This window comes from Apteryx rowi, unplaced genomic scaffold (genome assembly GCF_003343035.1).
Source record: "Apteryx rowi isolate R43461 unplaced genomic scaffold, aptRow1 scaffold_38, whole genome shotgun sequence".
NCBI lineage: Eukaryota > Metazoa > Chordata > Aves > Apterygiformes > Apterygidae > Apteryx > Apteryx rowi.
In genome coordinates, this window is record NW_020450307.1 from 1917625 (window position 1) to 1936938 (window position 19314).

At 38.6% G+C, this 19314-nt stretch overlaps 1 protein-coding gene across 7 annotated transcripts in view; it reads right to left on the reverse strand.

The window, feature by feature from the left end:
- UBE4B (ubiquitination factor E4B) overlaps window positions 1-19308 on the reverse strand; it is a 45230-nt gene extending 25922 nt beyond the window's left edge. For 2 of the 7 annotated variants that reach the window (XM_026073936.1, XM_026073934.1), the window contains exons 1-7: window positions 19196-19308; window positions 12427-12613; window positions 6278-6413; window positions 5647-5734; window positions 2165-2309; window positions 1075-1303; window positions 206-616 (exon numbers count right to left, since the gene is read on the reverse strand). In XM_026073936.1, the coding sequence (XP_025929721.1) occupies window positions 206-616; window positions 1075-1303; window positions 2165-2309; window positions 5647-5734; window positions 6278-6413; window positions 12427-12613; window positions 19196-19219 (1220 nt within the window). In that variant the 5' untranslated portion in view covers window positions 19220-19308. Of the gene's footprint in view, window positions 1-205; window positions 617-1074; window positions 1304-2164; window positions 2310-5646; window positions 5735-6277; window positions 6414-6893; window positions 6950-12426; window positions 12614-19195 lie in introns of those variants that run through there. The other 5 variants (XM_026073935.1, XM_026073940.1, XM_026073937.1 and 2 more) reach the window with 5 other exon arrangements.
- Window positions 19309-19314: the final 6 nt, after the last annotated feature.

Below are 19314 nucleotides of genomic sequence, written 5' to 3' on the forward strand. Positions count from 1 at the left end.
ACCTCAAATGCTGGCAGAGGCGGTTTTAACAGTTCGGCAGAGAGGGCTTGTTAGCAAGTCAATATATGAGCACACACCAAAACACAGAAATCAACTCAGGGTAAGTAAGGTAAGCTCAGCACAAACAGAAGCTCTTCCAAACTGCATGATTATGCCACACCCTCACTGCACACATTAAAAACACTCTTTTGCTCTTGTGAAATACCTAGAAGGAATCCTGTTCAGTAAAGAAGAACGCCTGCGCAAGGTACTGGGTGAAGCAGTAAACAAAGGTGGACCCATTGCCATGGGTCTCTGCCTGGACATGACGACTGGCATGCCCAGAGGGCTAGTAGCCGTGACTGGAGGACTTGGTGAACTAGATGGGATGGAAATACTCAAGGAACGTGGGATGGAAGAAGCTGAAAAGCCTCCAGAATGGGCAACAGTGTATGGCCGGTACCTCGGAGAGGAGGGCTGGATCCCAGAAGGGCTTGTTGCTGTGAGGTGAGAGCTGACAGAAATGGAAGGCACTGCTGTGGTGGCAACTGAACTGGCTGGTGGGGTAAGAGATGAACCAGTCATTGGTACATAGCTTGTGAAACTGATAGTAGGAGCTGGACTAGTCCCATAGAGACTAAACCAGTTACAGGGGAAAAAGAAAAAAAAAGCAACAATTTAGGATATGCAGAAGAAGGGTGAAAAAGTAAGTGAGCAACAGAAGCCCTTCCCCTTCTGATGGCTCTTCAGCAATAGTTCTGCAGCTCACATACATTAATGCTTTTTACTGATGTTGAATAAAACTATCTCACTCTTCACAAATTTTTAAGTTAACAGCCAGACCCCTAGCAGATACAAGGTAAGGACACTTCTCTGAAGGAACCCGCTACATGGCCTTAACCTATCAAACAGGCCTCTAATCATGTCAGTATGGCCAGAAATGGTGACAGTGGAGGGGGGACAGTCACATGAAAAAGAGTGATAAATTTTTAAAGTCTATTTTATTTATTGTTCTTGGGACACTTCTATGCTTCTCTCTTACTTTACCAATCACTATTCAAGTGAAATCAATATTCAAGTATAATCAGAAGTCACCTGGATAATGAACTGGAACCAAAGGAGCCCACATTACAGAACATAGGGCTGGTTCCTGGGTTGGAGCCAGTGTTTAAAATCAGGCTTCTATCAGGTGACCGGGCAGCTGCAGCAATTGGTTGCGATGTAGCTGTCAGGCTGGCAAACGGGTTTTCATCTCTTGACTGGGTGGACATCATCAGAACTTCCATCAAAATCTGTCCAATCAAGTCCTTAAAATCGGAAAACACTGTTAAGAGTAAAAGAATAGAGTTAATATCCTCATATCTCCTACTGTCTTCATCTACAAATTAGTTACTAACATTATCAGAGATTTCACCTAAAAAAGACAGTCATCAGCTACCTTTGGGAATTAAGTGCTGCTTTTAGCAAGAGCAATACACTGCCACTTATTTGTAACTATCATTCTGTCTACACTATCTAGGTTCTGAAATTACAGCTACACAAAAATATAACTTTTATGGAAAGTACAAAATATCATAAACAACTTAATGTTGTTACTATTGATCATTAATTTGTTTTATCTTTCCCTCTCTACTACTGAGTTGGGCAACTCATATCCTAAGGAAGGAAAATAAAAAACAATATCCCCCCGCCCTTATGTGCCCACACATAAATGAGCAATTTTCAATCTGGTCATATTCTCACAGCTGACAAAATATATATAGCATACCTTGTTATATAAAATAACCAGAAATTCTCAGCTTATAAAACAAACTGCTAAATATCTGTTACAATGCAAGACAGACCATGTAAAGTCAGTAAAAGGTTTCTGAAAAAAATCCAGCAACACGGCAATATCAGCATACTGGTCTGATAATAGAGCAAGTCAATCAACAAGACTATAGCAGTTAACGACAACAGGAGCTATAACCAATCTTTCTCGGTTCCCTTCCAGGTATTCCATTTCCTGCTACATCTGCTGATAGCAGATGCACTTTCCTCCCAATGTTGAAATCAAAGCCCGCAAGTAAGTGGCTCTGGCATCACAGCAATGAGACAAAAAGCTAAAGACAAGGGTAGGGAACACGTCAGTTTTATTCAACTGAAGCAATCCCTAACAAACAGTGATAACAGCTCAGATTCCTACCTTCCTTTGGGTTCTGCTTAAATTGGGCAGAGAGCGAAGTCAGGAAGATGACATCTCTATCTCGGTCCTTCCAAGAAACTCTGAAGATCTTACAGACCAGCTGTAAAGCTTGTTCCTCAGATACTTCAGACCCAGACAGAGGCTCCTTGTTTAGGGGGGAAAACAACTTATTTGCATTAATTATGATTATATCAGTCAAGTCACAATTTTTTCAGATTCAGGTCTTTAAATAGCTTTAGGCTAACTCTTGATGACAGATTTTGTGTACTTAGGAAGGAATACAAATGTAGTTGTCAAAATTTATTTGGGAAAAGGAAAAAAAAAAAGATGCAGAATAGATGCAGCAGAAATGCACTAATTCAGTAGTAAGGAACTTCCCAAAATACATTAGAAAACAGTATAAGAAGGGAAATTTAACCAAGATACTTGTGCTGATTCTCTTAACAGAAAATTAAATGGGGATTTAAATTTTTGCTATGCACACATATGGTATTTTAACAGTTTCTTCTAAAAATGAAAGCACAAGAAGGGGTGAGCTTACAAGGATCCCCAGACTTTCTTCCCATCAAACCTTTGTCCAAGGAATGGCATCTTTCACTTGGATGAAGTCAGGACAGGACAAAAGACTCAAGAATTTGCCTCATTCCCTTTTCTTCCCCCAAAAATGAAATCATGTATACTGTGCTCACAACTAAGTAAAAATAGTTTCTATAAAAACAATGCTACCATAAATAATGGCTAGCAAGGGTTAAATGGGAAGGCTCTTGCAATCCTAAGGCAGCTTTGAGGATGCACCTGGGAAAACTGCAAGATACAGAGAAATAAAATTCAAGTAATTTCCCCTGTAATGTGAGGAGAGCTTGCATTTAAAAACATTTTCAAAGCATACGTGAATTCATTACTTTTTATTCACAGAACCATGGCATGCAAGAATAAAACTGTCATTATAAAGAAGAGTTGCACTAAAAGCACTTCAAAAGTACTTGCTACATAAAAGCCAGTTTCAGCCTGCAATAACTATCGTTGGAAAGTAGAAGGGAAAAAATTTTCTTCATTCCAAAAACTACGAGATAGTGCATGCCCAAACACTTTGACTGGGTTGATTGGCGGCTGGTCACTTACCCATTTCAGCTCTATCAGTTTCAATTTTCTTTCCTTCTTGGCTAGCACTACGTATTTAATAGCAGCAACTACATCACTGACCTCGGCAATAATAGTCACGTGTGCCCTATGACACTGTACAGATCAAATCAAAAGTCACCTGTAGCTTCATAGTCTGTCTGATGTGAGCCCGTAGCAGATAATTAGAAAATAAATGTAAGGATAGGACAAATTTATGGCAATTTTTCTTCTGATGAGCCTTCCTAACTGTAACTGGAATCAGCATTAGAATTGCTTAGATTCATCCACGCTATTCTTGTTTTTCCATATGTTAGTTTCCAACTTGCACCTTACTATGCTAAGTAAAGGGATAACGACAAGCCAGCAAGGTAACTCTGCATCCTCTACACTCTTGACTGCTGCCACAAAAGCAGCACACAGAACAGATAATTCAACTGCATGGAATTTTAAAGAGGAAAATTTTTCAGCTTGTAGACTATTCTCCTGCAAGAGTTGGAGATCTTTCCTAGAATAAAAGTGTATCTGATACTCGATACAAGTTTACTTTGCATTGTTATATTATACTTTTTGAAATAGTAATACTCTTTTCCTTTAGAAGAAGTGGTTGAATGGGAAAGAACAAAATGTATGCTGAAAAAACAAAGATGCCATTTAAAAAAACCTCCATTTTTCTTTAGATCTGACATCACATAGTGGCCCCAGGGTAAGCCTAGATTCATCATCAATTTCCAGCAACTACCAGAACTGTATCCTTTTCAAAACTTTTCTTCACAAACTATTTAATAAACTGGAAATTATGGCACATTAATACATTTTTATTTGACATAATCACTCCACTAGTATTCTACAGCTATTTCATATACTTTTACTGCTCCTATCTATTTCTCTAGAAAAAGTTTTATTATTAAGACTATTTCAATCCAGATAACCAGGCAAGAAAAATTCTTGCTTTTAAATGAGAACTACACTGTCTCCTTTCCACTTACTCATTTGGAGACATCGCAAAGTTAGAGGAATTGAGCCAACTTTGCAAAGCTTTATTTTACTTTCCACTGGGCCCCCCATTCAAGATTGTCCTTGATTCCAAGCTATTTATCTCACAGTAGCACAATGCAAGCTGTCTGACTGCCTGGTTTGCAGCTAGGAATTGATTGGAAAGGATTCTGCAGCAGGGTTATTGCTATATGGCTTTAAGCCAGGCTTTTACCAACTGAGCTTATTACTGACAGTGCAGGAATAAACAAAGGCATTTAATGAGCACTGCAAGAATTGTGGAAACCTCTCTTGACTACACTGATGTCCCACTTCTTTATTGCTTTATTTCACATGGGCCTTAAAATCAAATGACAGAAGAAAATCTTAAAAGTGAATCAGAGCTTTGAACCTGCTTTCCTTTTTCTACTTTAAAGTGTTTTAGCTCCTGTCTAAACTTTGATAGCTGAATACTCTTACTTATTTTCTTAGAATATTATTAAGAACACTATCTTACTGCAAAGCATTACTTCAGCATAGAGAACATTTGATATAGCAGTTTGTTAGTAGATCTCTAGACGCTATACAAGTAAGCTGGAACGTAATCTTCAAAATGGTTATAAATTATCCCTCTCAAGTAGTATTTCTACAGGCCTAATCTGTATTAAAATCAAAACAAAGATCTGATGATTTGGACATGAAAAGGTCACGTTGTAAGGTATATAATGAAAACATTTTCTTCAGAATTTGAAAGTATCATACATAAACCTATTTCTGAGACGATTCCAATGCAGCTTTGATACTCATGAGGTTCCCCCCCCCCCAAATTTTAACAAGAAAATTTAGTCATGAAATTGTTCATAGATGACATTTGAAAGCTAGTTCCATCCTCCCAAAAGCACCTATTCAAAACATAGGGCTACATGATCTCTCAGATAACTCACTGCAAGCTAAGGTTCTGCATCACTCTTCTAAATCCTTTGCTCCCATTTCAGTTCCATCACGGGGGACAGTTACCCACACACAGTTCTGATAAAGTTTCTCCGAAAAACTTGGCTCTTTTTGAGATTGGAGAGAACACAAGGCAAAACCCAGGAAAATTACGGCCTGCAAAACCGGCAGCTGTACAAGGCTATGTCAGTGAAGGAAAACACAGTAACATAAGCAAAGGCAACATTTACCGAGTCTGAGGTGAAGTCTTCATAAATCAAAACTAACCTTTTACAAAACAGAAGTGTACATTACACTGACAACAAAAAAAGCAGCATCTTTAACACTAAACTGCATAATCTGAACAGTTTTTCCCATGACATGCAAGAGCTCAAGGTTACAACAGAGAGCCTACACATACTGCCTGGAAGAAAACAGCCAACATAGAATGGACTAACCTTATCCGTCAAACTCCTTTTCTCTCTGCGATCATTCTCATCGACTTCCATATTTTCAATTCCTGAATCCACATCTACCTGGGACATACTGTAAGTGGAAATAAGAAAAGAGCCCATAAACTTCCGGAAAGCTCCTCTGTAAGATGCTGACTGCAGGAACGTCACCTTAGGTAAAAGCAGCAGAGAAAGAACCAATGCAACTGCAGTAGCCATATCCACAATAGCAATTAAAAGTCACTAGTTGTTAAAGGCTTTTCATACTACATTTATTTTGAATCCAAGAAACAAAATATTAAATTTCTTCAGCAGGCAATATGAAACACAGAGCTATCACATCCCACAATCTTTTCTTTTTAAATAGAGTAGCTGAATCAACCCCACCAGACATGCTCATCCCTTAATGTCTAAGATGATGTTTCATCTTTTATCATTTTAAGATAGGAATTCCCATTAAAATCAGACTAGAAAAGCATTACAATGGTCTAAACAGTGCATCATTTTTAAACATTTAAACCTATTGTATTAACATGGTTGGAAGTGAAAAATAACAGAATATTTTCCTCTGTGTGTAAGTGGTTTTTATTATTGCACAGTGCAATATTTGTCAGCTTATACAAGCTGCATGTTTTACCTTTTCTCACAGGAGACACTATCAATATCCATGCTCTGAGACCGAGAGAGAGACTGAGATTGTGTTTCAAGGCTGTTAGATGGAGAACTGCTGAGTGAACTCACTCCTTCGCTGCTCTGGCTTCGGTGGGCTACTCCTAAAGAAAAGGCACCACCAAGATTACTACTACAGAGATGGGAAGGCATTACACAATTACTGGGATGGAAAAGGAGAGGAAGTGCCATTCTGGATACTATTTTTCAATCCATCTCTTAAGCATTCTCAGTAATGCATTGGGAAATAAATGTTAATAATATTCATACTTGACCACAGAATCACATTCTCTACGTGCCGTTGCCAATCTACAGTAGCACTATAGGACTGCTTACCTACATTATAACACAGCAGAACAAAACTGAATTTGCAGCCATATAGTGCTCAGACTCACTCCCATAATAAAAAGCACTGGAAAACTCTTTGGTTTTTAAATCTAAATACGGTCCAAGTATGTGAATGATGTCAGGCTTTAGTAATACTTACTTAACTATAGCAAAATATATAAATTAGCATGTATTTATAACAGTACTCAGAAGAAAGCTGGAGGGAAGAGAAAGGGACACAATGTCCTTTTACTCACATGCTTCCTCCTTCTTCCAACCTCATCAAGTGAGAAATGTGCATCAAATCCATATGCTAAAAAGCAAAACCCACTGAAAATTTCAGGGTGACCACTGGAAGAGCAAGTCAATTCACAGTGAGATTTTGAAACACAGGTCAATTAAAAAAAAAATCATTATACATGCAGTTAAAAATAAAGTTAAAAAACAAACTTTAATTTAAAAAATGAGTCGCTTAATAATGTCACAGAAGAGCAAAATCGCTGCCAAGTTCAAATTTCAAAAAAGTTTTCAAGAATGTTACAAACATGTAGCTTCAACTGTCTCTGTATAAAGAAATAATTCATATATGCACCCTTCCCCCAACATCTGCAACATGAACAGATAATATGGAAATTCATTTTTATCTTTATGACTGGATTGACAGAAAGTAATTCCCCTCTCCCACATCTCACACCTGAGAGAAGCTGCTAATGGCTCTCTTCAGGCTGCCTGAGCAGCACCCCAACGCCATGATCAAAACCAATGAGAAGCAGCTTCTCTGCCTATTATGGGCAGGTAAAAAGGCTAAACTTGGTAGCAAACTGATGCTACCCTAAGACCTTGCCAAGGCCCCTCTACAGTCAGTGCTACCAGAATATGACTTCACACTGTATGCCAGTTAACACAGGTGAAGCTATAAGGCTAAACTAACTCAAGTTCTCACATTTTTCCCCATCAGACAAATCATCCCACAATGTACTGAGAAATAATCAGCATTTTTCCTTGCAGTTCTGCACAAAAACAGCATAAACATCCAGGAAGTCCTAACAATATACACTACTAAGCGCACACCCAGCAAACGGGAAGAGCAATATAAAACACGGCTTTGGAGTGTAGCTGATGAGCTTCAGGGTATGAACAGATGGATTCACTTAGCGTGAATACTTATTCAGAGAAGCATTAGATACTGGCACAGTAGGAGGAAAGTTATCTGCATAATTCCAAATAATGCAGAAAAAGCCTTGCATTCAATAGCAATTGAAGCTGAATGAGTTCTACCAGCATCTGTAAGGAGACCTCTCAAGTGGAGTCTGTTCCTAAAATTTGTGCTTAGTTACACTGGTTCAAGTCATGATTAATAATAAAATAGCATTAATTGACACTACAGTTGCAGCTTACAATGTCAGATATCTGCATGTCAATAAAGAGACTCTTTGAAGGAGATTTTACAGAAAAAGATATTACTATTCTGTCTGTTTAAAATGAAAGCAGTAGTGAATTTCACTTCTCTGGGTTCTTCTGCCTGCTGTTTACAAGACATTCCCCCAAATGGTATTAGGTTACAGGTAAAAAGTGTAAAACTAGATTGACAACTTATTTTTAAATTCCACAACTAGCTGTGTTTCAGTGTTACTACTGAAAAGCGCAAGCTTGTCCTGTGTTTATGGCAGTAACGCATTCTGAAGTTAACAGTAGCGGTAGCCAAATAGAACCGATCAGGATTATGCTCTTTGACACAAGCTTTTAGTTTTAGTGCATCCTTCTCAAAGCATTTCTAAGTCTTGAAACAGAATTCATTTTTATAGAAAAAGCTGCAGAAAGAAAAAAAAAATCCCATTTAGAAGACAGTTTGCTGAAGAACAACTAGATATGCAGCATGGGAAGTAGGAAAAGGTACTTCATTCTACCAAAATATAACATTACATTTTTACTGTTTTTAAAGCATGTGAACACTCAAGTTTAAGTGTGATGGTTTAATCCTGAGTAACAGATGTCACTTGCCAAGAACTGCACAAGTACAAGACTAACTTATTTTTGGCCCATTTTTTTAATCCACATATGTGAAAGATTTCATGCATCAATGTTATATCTTATTATCTGCATAAGCAACACATGCTAGTGTGAATGCTGTTTAAGTAGTCTGTATCCAGGCTAGATGAAGAACAATCTTGCAATTAGTAACATGAAATTTCTAGTGGGTGTTGGATGTTGGCCACTGAGTTACACACGCCATGCAGTGCGGTGACCAGAGGAGAGCAGAGAGGCTCTGAGTTCTCATCCGGTCTGTTCTGCTTAGAAATTCTTGTTCTACTTCCTTATCTATAAAAGCAGTTTATATTTAACTCCTCCTTATCTTATTTTGAAGATTAGTCAGTATCTGGAAAACACTCAGATATTCAGATAAAAGGCAAAAAAGACAAAAAAGTGTGAGGTGAAATTAATTTGCATTGGTATTTGGAAAAGAACTTAACAAGTAGATTATCCAAACACCTATGTTCTATAACTGAAGACATGTAAAAGCACTCTAAGGTATACTAAGACAAAATACAATGCAAATGTAACTTGCACCTACCACAAAATACATGCTTAATTTACATTTTACTTGGTTACGTTCAGAGCTTCTACGCTTTGGTTAACATGTTTATGAATGAATGATAATATTCTGCTACAGCCCTAAACAACATTCTCAAGCCCAGTAAGCCTTCACTATAAAAAGAGGAACAGAGATAGGAACTGAGATCCTCCAAGAAAAGTTAGATTTTGCTTAACCACCTATTTGTCAATATTAGGTGTCTGCAAAAGATTTCACCCAGGAAGCAGGGAAATGTCAAGAAAAGAAACTCCACTTAACTTCTAAATGGGTAACTATTTCCTCCAGCCCAGGAATTTTAGGGGTGCACATTACAACTTTGACTCCGGAAGTCGTTGCAGGAGGCACAGGCCTGAAAGACTAGCACAGTCTCTCCACAAAAACCCAGGGATACAGAAGTATCAGATATAGCCTCTGAACTGAATGGAGTCAGTTAGGTCAGTAAGGGTAAATCTATATAAAAGCAACTTTCAAAAGGGTAACTTCAATGATGCAGTTCTTCTAGAGATAAAACCTAGCAGAAATATGCTGTTGGAGGCAAGGGAAGGTTAACTTCAGCAAGGTATTCCAATATTCCACCGATTTAAGATTTCCCAGTTACAGTCTTGTTTTCTTTCAGTACATCATCAATTTATTAAAAAGGGGCAGTCTTCCTCAAGTCAAGCAAAGGCACAATCCTTCCTCCTCCTCCCACTCCCCAAAGAAAAAGCCTGCTAAGAGAAATTTGGTGGATAAGGGTACTAGAGCAAACATCATGCTAAATAATCTGGCTAAAGATGTGCAAAGGAATATTCTACATTACCTTGGGGTCTTACTCCAACTACCAGGAAGAAGTACTTCAATGGTTATACTGCAGCACTCATTAACAGGTCTGTTGAAACCAACTGTCCTACCTACCACCTTTTTACAACAAAATTTCCAGAATTTACTTGCATCTGCACTTTGCTGGATCAGGTATACAATAAAACACATGACACTTGAAATTGCAGTCTTCCCTTAAAAAAGTAAGATAAATCAAATGGAAGCACAACGGCATACAGAAACATGCAGAAATTACAAAGACTGCATACCCAGTATGTGTGACTGTCATTAATGTTTTATTTTTAGGCTCTCCAATATATTTTCAAAATGCACATGAAATAATTATCACATTTTCCACAAAATGGATGCATAAGCCTGATCTCACTATGACATGTAACTTCTTACAAAAAGGGATGCTTACAAGGACATTATTCTGCTGGAGCTACTCTCTGCACGCCCAATTGAATTAAAATTCTCTGCAGTCATTTTAGTCTACCTCTGCAAAGGAACTCTGCAAACTGCACAGTGTTAGCCAAGTCTTCACCAATGCTAAATAAATACCAGCAGGTAATCAGTTGTGAACACTTTTTCCTGACCTATTCCATAATTTAACCATATCTCTTATTCTGGTGTGAAAAAGTGTGCATTATCAAACTGCTGCAATGACTGGCACTGCAGGAAGCAAACACTACACTGTGACTAGGTACCTTCTGTTTCTGGCCATCAAACAATCTAGCCTGTTTAATTAGGCGTTGTCTAGTGTGGATGGATGAATTCGTAAAACAGAAGTCTGTAAGGGCTTGGCTATATCACCACTTTAAACAACAAACCCAGATGCAATACGTAAACATTTTTACCTTCAGGTACACATTTCCACTCCTCTTGTGTTGCCATTAGTGTTTATACAGTTGTGCAGTCAAATGGATCAGGACCTTGTATTTTGAAAACTAATCATTTATTTTTCCTGGGTTAGTTTTCACCTGGATTAAGTCCATGATCTACCTCACCTCACAGCTGCAGAAAGAGAGGCAGCAAGAAGCACCTCTTTCAGCCAGAGCCAGACCTAAGATGGATTAAAATAGTCAGGTAACCACAGGCTGAATGAATGCTGTAAGTGAACTCTGCACTGGGCTAAAAAGTCACCTTTGCTTCTGGGTTGCTGTCTATAATCATGAGGACAATATGCAGTGTCATATTACAACTGCAATGAGCTTTTCCCAATAAATGCTTTTGATAATTTGTCTTTGGCCTGGCCTGGGTACAGGGCAACAAGATAAACAGAAGCAGTCAATTCTAGATACTTCAGAACAGCACTGTAAATAATAAAATTAGGAGATATCTAGTCTTCTGGAAGCTTGTAAATTCATGCATTTGCTAAAGGGAAAAAAATTTTCAGGAAGCAAGTAAGTAAATAGATAAGAAATATAATTATGTGTGCTTATCAAGCAGCATCAGAAAACTATTATCAATATCAAACTGTTAGAAATCACACAGAAAACTTGTTTTAAACAATCTTAACATACCCACTCCGAGACTGGTTTTGTGATGCTCAGTTAATTTACCAACACAAAGCATGCAATGTTATTTAAGATTGCAGATAAAGATCACAATACTGGAGAAACACGCCAACCTGTTTTGAATTCCAAGATATAGAAGTTTAAAATCAATTTTAATGTCAAAAGTAGTATTATATATAAAAATATTATCATTTCGTTGCCTCTCAACATAGGAACCCTCACGACTTTCCATGCTTTCTGTATTTGTACGATTTTAGTGGATCAGACATTATCCATATCTCCTGAAGCAGCTACCATTTGTAAATCTCCTACTTGTATTCATTACAGTAAATACCGGAATTAGCAACACTTATTTTCCAAAAACATTGCAGAGTAACACAAATGAGAAAGTAAGTTCTGTATTCTTATGTGGACAATGTACAGTCACAGTTCACACTATTTCTAATTGCACCAAACCCTAGTAATTAAAGATCAGAAATGAACTTGGGACTGATTGCTAAATGTACCTAGAAACAAATCAATAAAAACTTGTGTTGCAAGACTGAATTTTTTCCTACCTCCTTGGTAGAATATTCTGAAAAGAAAGCTAATCTAAAACTGTACTACAGACTTCAATCAATCTTCAGTACCCTGTATTTTAAAGTACCAGCCTTCATTTCCAGATACCCAGAAAACAATCATATCTCACCATTTACGGATTGCAAAATGAAAACTAAAGTACCTTCATTCATCAATTTAAAATATTTCTTTCGCAGATTACTTTCAGTAACAACAGAAATAACACAAGCAATAGTATTCTTGCCCTAAACAAAAGGAGTCACATAACAGCCTGCAGTATATACACACACACAAATGGTTTTTGCCACTCCAATGCCAACCTACCTGATGCACCAATTGGAGAGGTAGCTGGGGTCATGCTATGGACATTTAGGCCTAGACTGTGGGATGGCCCCGGGGCTGGTGCTACTACAGGTGGTCCAGGTGGGGTCTCTCGCTGGGGTGACGTAAGTGGCGTACTGGGCTGGGAAGATGGCCCACCTGCCAACCGAGCAAGGCGCCTTCGACGAATCTGAGCAAGGGAAATAAAGCAACAGCAAATACACATATTTGTATGCAACACATATGTATATATACACACACACACACACACATATACACACACACACACATTATTTCTCCCTTTGGTCCTTCTGGATGACACGCATATCCACTCCAGTGAAACTGCAAACACAGAAGATTTTCATGACAACCTGCTTGCTGGAGCTGATCCTTAAGGCCATTTCTGTGCTCTTTGTGACAACGTTAAAACATCTCTGATGTTTGTACTTGAAGTATGTATTTGCTGTCTTGGAAGGCTGTTTCCGCTGGAGAACTCTGTGTTTGTCCCTCAAATGGTTGTGTAAGACAAGTTTAACATTTACTGTTCAGCAGTTTCAAAACTTGTAACACTCCTCTTGATTTGTTTTGGCATTTGATGAAACAAACTGCATTAATCTGATAAAGGGACAATATGAATGTGACTTTTGACTTAATTTCAGTGTGGAATAGTAATAAAAGCATCTGTGCTAAAGAAGATCCAGCTGAAAGTTATTTAAAAAGACTAACGGCCAATTCCATCCAAAACAGACCCGTAACACTAAAACCTCTCAAGTTATCTGCTGGACAGGGGCATTTTGGGAAGTAATCAAAGACAGTAAATAACCTCCTCTCGGCACCTAGAGACACTGCACCAAACGGAATTTAAAGATCAGTTTTTGCATGTTACCAGCAACAAGATAGAGAAGCACCTGCCTTCAAAATCTGACTTCAGAAGACTATTCTGAGCTGATTTATTAAAGGTAGTCTGTGACAGCATTACACTAATACCATATAGGAGAAAGAAATGGACAGACAAAATAAAACCTATCAAAGTCATCATTTATAACCATGAAACTTGAAGAATAGATGCAAAGCAGAGATGAGAAATTATCTGTTATCACAGGCTGCCTCAGAGGATCTGATTCTAAAACTTACTGTTTCAGCTAGGATTAGACCTACCACAAAAGAAGAGTATCATATCTGAGGGGGTTCACTCCCTGCAAAAATAAGCCAGTCATGTTACTTGCTATTTGTATTATGATACAAAACTGTTGAATGTAATGTATCATTTATCACTTCTGCTCATAATCCTGAAGAACTGCCAAGCAAGTGAAAGAGCAAACAAAAGATGTGTGTCAATTCAATGTCTATGCCACATTACTGTAGTAATTTTTAAGGGCCTGTGAAACCTTCCCCAAGAGGAAGAAGACCAACAGATCAGATTAAATCAGACTTGAAGAACTGTGGGAAAAAATGCGTCTGGAAAAACATCTCCTCCATGACTGGTGTCACCACATGAATATGGAAGACAGTGAGAAAATACATCCTTTCTTTGTTTTTAGAGGAAAAAAAAAAGAGAGAGAGAGAAAAGGCTACGAATAGAACATCTTAATCCCTCTTCCTTTTAAAGCAAAAGAGGGGACCTTATTATTGCATAAATACATTGTTTAGTTCTGCCATAAGCAGAAACTGTTATTAGCTTCTCTGTAAAAAATAAGGTAATTTTTCTCCACAGCTCTTTATCTGCAAAACTGTAAAAGCATCTCAGTGCTCAGAGCATACCTGAGAAAACTTCAGCCACACATCCCCAAATCTGTTTTCCCTATTGCTCAATCGAAATGAAGCGTGCATTGCTCACAAAGCTGTACCAAAAAAACATAATCCGCAAAACCACCCAGATGAATTTGTAATCTAATTGGGGGCTGAATTAAGGTTTTAAGAGCTGCTTCTTTACCAATCAATTAACCCACAACCATGTTTTTCAGACATGGAAGTGGCAGGCAGGAATGGGAAGGAGGAGAAAAACACACACACAACCCTCCCAAATATGCAGAAGTGGCTGAAAGAGAAAGATGAATAATAATTCTTTAGCAAGAAAATTAGTGTGATGTGAAACTTTTGCACAAGTATTCATGTTTATTCTTGCTAGGTATTTCCTTCCGAACTTCAGACTGGGAACATGTGAGGAGAAAGACATAGGCAAATATACTCAAATGTTAGCGTTAATCAACATATTTATCAATGTATTCTCAAATACAGTGAAACCTTGATTACTCAAAACAAGGTCATATCCCTCACAGCCTATGATTTGCATAAAGACCCTCTTCATCATTTCCCCGTTTCAAGCAGATAATCAAGGTCTTTTGTGCCACTTAACACTCCTCCACTCAAAGTGCTAGACTACATCAATGCAGAAGTTAAGTCAAAACCAGCCGTAATCATTGCTGTTGAAACAGGAGGATGCTAAGCTGAACTTCCTGGCTTGTGTTTGCCACTCTCTGAGTCCATCAACCATCTATCTTGCTAGGGATCAACATTCAGATTGTAACCTGCCCTGAAGAAGCTTCTGAAAAGGGGATCCAGCAAATAATCTTGCACAGACACAGAGCACAGCGCTCTTTACTGAGCTGCTTTGAGATAGGATACTGCAATTAGAACCAATACAAGATTTCTCCCTAAACCTTGAAATATGATAGGCAAATTATACGTAGCCTTTACACCACTGAACAAATTAACATAAGATATAAATGAACTCTGAGAGTGTTTGCACTGAAAGAGACAGCTTTCATACTTGGGGGTACATTTAGCCATTGTTAAAGGACCGGATTTGGTTCTTGGATACCCCGAGTTATCATATTCCTCTAGGTTTACCTCAAATTTCAGATTTCCATGATAATTTTATCTAAAGATTTCTAAGTAGTTTTAACTAAAGTTTCCAAGTAAGACACACAAAAGAGGGAGAAACAGAAAGATACTATGCTATAAAAAGCAAAGGAGTAGGCTGAAACAGAAGTCTGAGGCTAGACTGTAAAACCGAACACACCTTCTGTCAAGTTCAGTCACTAGTGTCTGAAGACTGAATAGCATCTAGGTGAGAGGGAAGCAAGATCGGCTTTATGCTTGGGGCACAACATGGGGACTCAGGAGACAGGGCTTGTCTGCATAGCACTAGGCCCCAACCTGTTGCCTTCACGTAGTAAATCATACATATGTAAGAATTGCAGGAGTTCAAAGCGACCTGCTTTCACTTTAGACTGAATTACTACCCACATTACCATGAACAAACAAGCAGCTTGGGTTTTTTTAATATTTTCTTAAGAACTTTTAGGGTACCTCAATAATACCCAACCCTTGATTTCAGCAATAGCTAGCTGCAATAGTGACATATGACAAGCTGTTATGTGTCTTATGTAATAATGACAAGTTATTTGGTACCAATTACATAGGGTCTGGAACAAACAATGCTTATCCTCCCTACAGTGCACAACTCCATAACATATAGTTTAAGTGATTAATGAGAAAAATCCAGTGGTTGAATGGAAGAGGCATGCTGTTTATTAGTACAATTTTCACTGGACACATCTGAACTGTGCCTGGAAGAGTAACTTTCAGTCATATAGTTCTGGTCTTACTGGACTTCTTAAAAGCCATCAAGCTAGACACACTACAACACCCAATGTAAAAGCAGCACCCCTGTTTAAGACAGTCAGCTGATAATTTTATTTATGCAGCAGACTAATAAAGGTACAACCAGGAAGATTAATCTCCCAGGCTCACAAACCTTCAGTTGAAAAAAGTATTTCAGTATTAACACCTGCTTTGGTGGCAATTGCTCAGTGATATTCTAAGGGACAACTTTTATTCTTCCATCATCAAAGAAGAGTTTCAAATCTGGATAACAAAGGGTCATTTGAATGGATGGCCTTATTTGTCTTGTATCCATTACAACACGCCAAATTAGTTTAAGAAATGCTTCATTATATGATCACACTGGTCACAGTCTATATTCAGAAAATACAGCTCTGTAAACTACTCAAAAAGAGTACGTAAATGTTAAAAAAAAAAAAAAAAAAAAAAAAGCTAAGTCCACTCCATTCTTCCACATTTTATGCCATGCTTGGTTTTGTTTTTTTCTATGGAGTCCCTATTCTCATCTTACACCCACAACTCAGTTTTCTGACCTGGTTCTGATTCACCTCTCATTCTTCTGTTTTTTCTGCTTCACATTTTCTTTACCTCTTTTATATAAATTAAAAAAGGGAGGATTTCACAGGGTCTCACATTCTTCTCAGGGTACTACTGTCCCAGCTTCTGCAGCAGCTCTTTAGCATCACCACAAAGAACAACAGTGCCCATCTTAGACACACACTTGACTGAGCAGATGTCAGTCCCTATCCCAAACAGCACAATCACGGAAGGCCTTTGATTTTAAAAAGCATATTACCAGGACTAGAAATATTCAAACTTTAAGCCTTAAATCAACAAAGGTGAAAGTTTGTAAGCAACCAACTAAACCAGAATCAATTAATATTGTTGCTGGCCACAACTTTGTATCATATAGCTGCATATCCAGAAAAAAGAAATACAGTTCCAATATAAATAAGGAGATATATATTCCAAATAAAATATTTAGTGTTCTTGGTGAGTGAGTTATGGTACAGAAAATAATCTTACTTTCACATCTTTCTGGTATAGTTCAGCTACAGACAAAACTGCCATCTTTTCTCTCACTGTTTCTAAACATGATGATTGTTTCTATGACAAAATCTTACATATTGCATAAATGCAAGACCTTAGAACACATAGCAAAGGAAAAACTATCAGGGTTTTGCTGTGCTATCAGGGTTTCACTTGTGCGAAAATTCACACACACAAGAAAGGAATCTTCTCTTCTCCTCTCCTAAAGATTTTAGTATGGGCTGTAGTGAATGACAACTGGTGCTTTTACAAAGTAAACACTGAGAAAATTTCAGTGAGAGAAGGATAAATGATGTTGAAAGCAGTGAAAAATATTCTCTTGAAGTTAAAGTATATTCTATGGCCCCAAAACCAATATCAACTGTATTTGTCTCTCCTCTTTTTAAGTTACAAGTTAATACCTTAAAATTCTAAAATTCAGCCATTTGCAGACAATTATTCATATATATATATATACATACACACACACACAATATATAATACCTAATTGTATTTCAATATAAGAAGATAATCCAGCCTATGATTACCTTCAACTTTAGTTGACTGGTTTCCTTTCAGTGTCTACCAAATAAAGTTTTTCCAGATAGAATTCACATATAACATAGAATAGAAAGTTTTATTTTAGAATGCTGTTTTTCTGTATAGTTCAACTTTGATTGTGGGTCCACTGCCGCAAGTAACAGTAAATTGGAAGGGCATTAAAATAAACTTGGCCTTTTTTTGGTCTTTTTCAATGAGGGGTCCATTAGCAAAAAAAAAAAAAAAAAAAAAAAAGTGACAGCATAACTCTCTTAAAATGATATAAGATTATGTTTGTCTCAAGTGGTCACCTAAAGGACTGGTCAGCTTTGGTCCTAGCTTAACTGTAGCAAAAAGACATGGAAAAACTTTAAGTCAGTTGCAACAAACATTTTGCCAGCAAAGGGAGATGAGTCCCTACTGGAGAGCTCCTTTTCTGCAACCTCAGTTCCATGATGCAGCGTTTTCGATGATGTCAGTAATTAACATGAGCAGTGACACAAACAAGCTTACATAGGTCAAATTATTCTGAAATTTATCACAAAACACCTCATCATCAGATGCAGCTTAAAGGAATGGTCAAAATAATTACAAATAAACACAGTACTCATGAAATATGCCTAGTACAGATGCTTTTGCACAGTAGGAACTACAACACCAGTGTCTTCCCCCCACTGTCCCCAACATGGGAGTTTTACTCCTTTTCTCAATGCTTCCAAGGTATATGAAGACCCCCATAAAATAAACATCACGGAGCTTTTCCTCCTAGTTCAGGCTGCAACACAGCAGGATTGCTAAATCATGATGTACAAGGTAATCAAAAACATTTTGGAATACAAACCTGAGTGACAACAGCAGCCGCCTTGCCCTACAACCCAGCCATAAGATACGGTACAGAATAAAAGTCATTTCTTTCAGTCATCCCTGGAGTGTAAGCACAGCAATGAGTCTATGCTGCAGCTGGTCTGATAATCACACATTACATATAATGCAGTTGGATATGAAAACCTGCTTGAAGCAGATGGAGGAGGATCTGAAGTTGTACATAAGTTGGATATTACACCGGGACAGCGGGAAACTCCTGATATCCTGATCGGTACCTCTGTAGAAGTCATCTGACTGTTCTCTAACAGACAAACAAAGCATAAGGTCTTCGCCTAAGAAAAGCAGAAAAACACCCTTCCAAGGGAAGGAACAGCCTGCGTTACCCTGTGTATGGTGTCTGTTAACTGCAAGCCGCTTATGATTTTAAAATGAAAGAGCAAGAGATCAAAAAAAAAAAAAGCAAGCAGATCAAGACAAGACTCAGGAAAGAGGCAAACCCGCTCCGATGCGTTTCAAGAAGACACGTTGAAGACAGCGAGTGTTTTACCACGCAAGGAGATGGAGCTTTTCCAGCCACCAGCGCAGGCGAGGCCAGGGAGCTGCAGGCCAGGGAGGGCCGCCCGCGCAGGCGGGAAGGGGAGGCCGGGGGGGGCGAGGGGCCGGGGCGAGGCGGCGGCGGCCCCGCGAAAAGTTTGTGCGCGGGGGCAGCGCGGGGGCGGGGGGCGAGGCCGCGGCCTCCCCGGGCGCTCACCTCGTCCGCGCTCAGCTCCTCCATCGCCGTCCTCTTAATGGTGACCGGGGGGAGGGAGCCCCGCGGGAGCGCGTCCTGCCGCCGCCGCCGCTGCCCCCCGGGCGCCTCACAAGGGCATC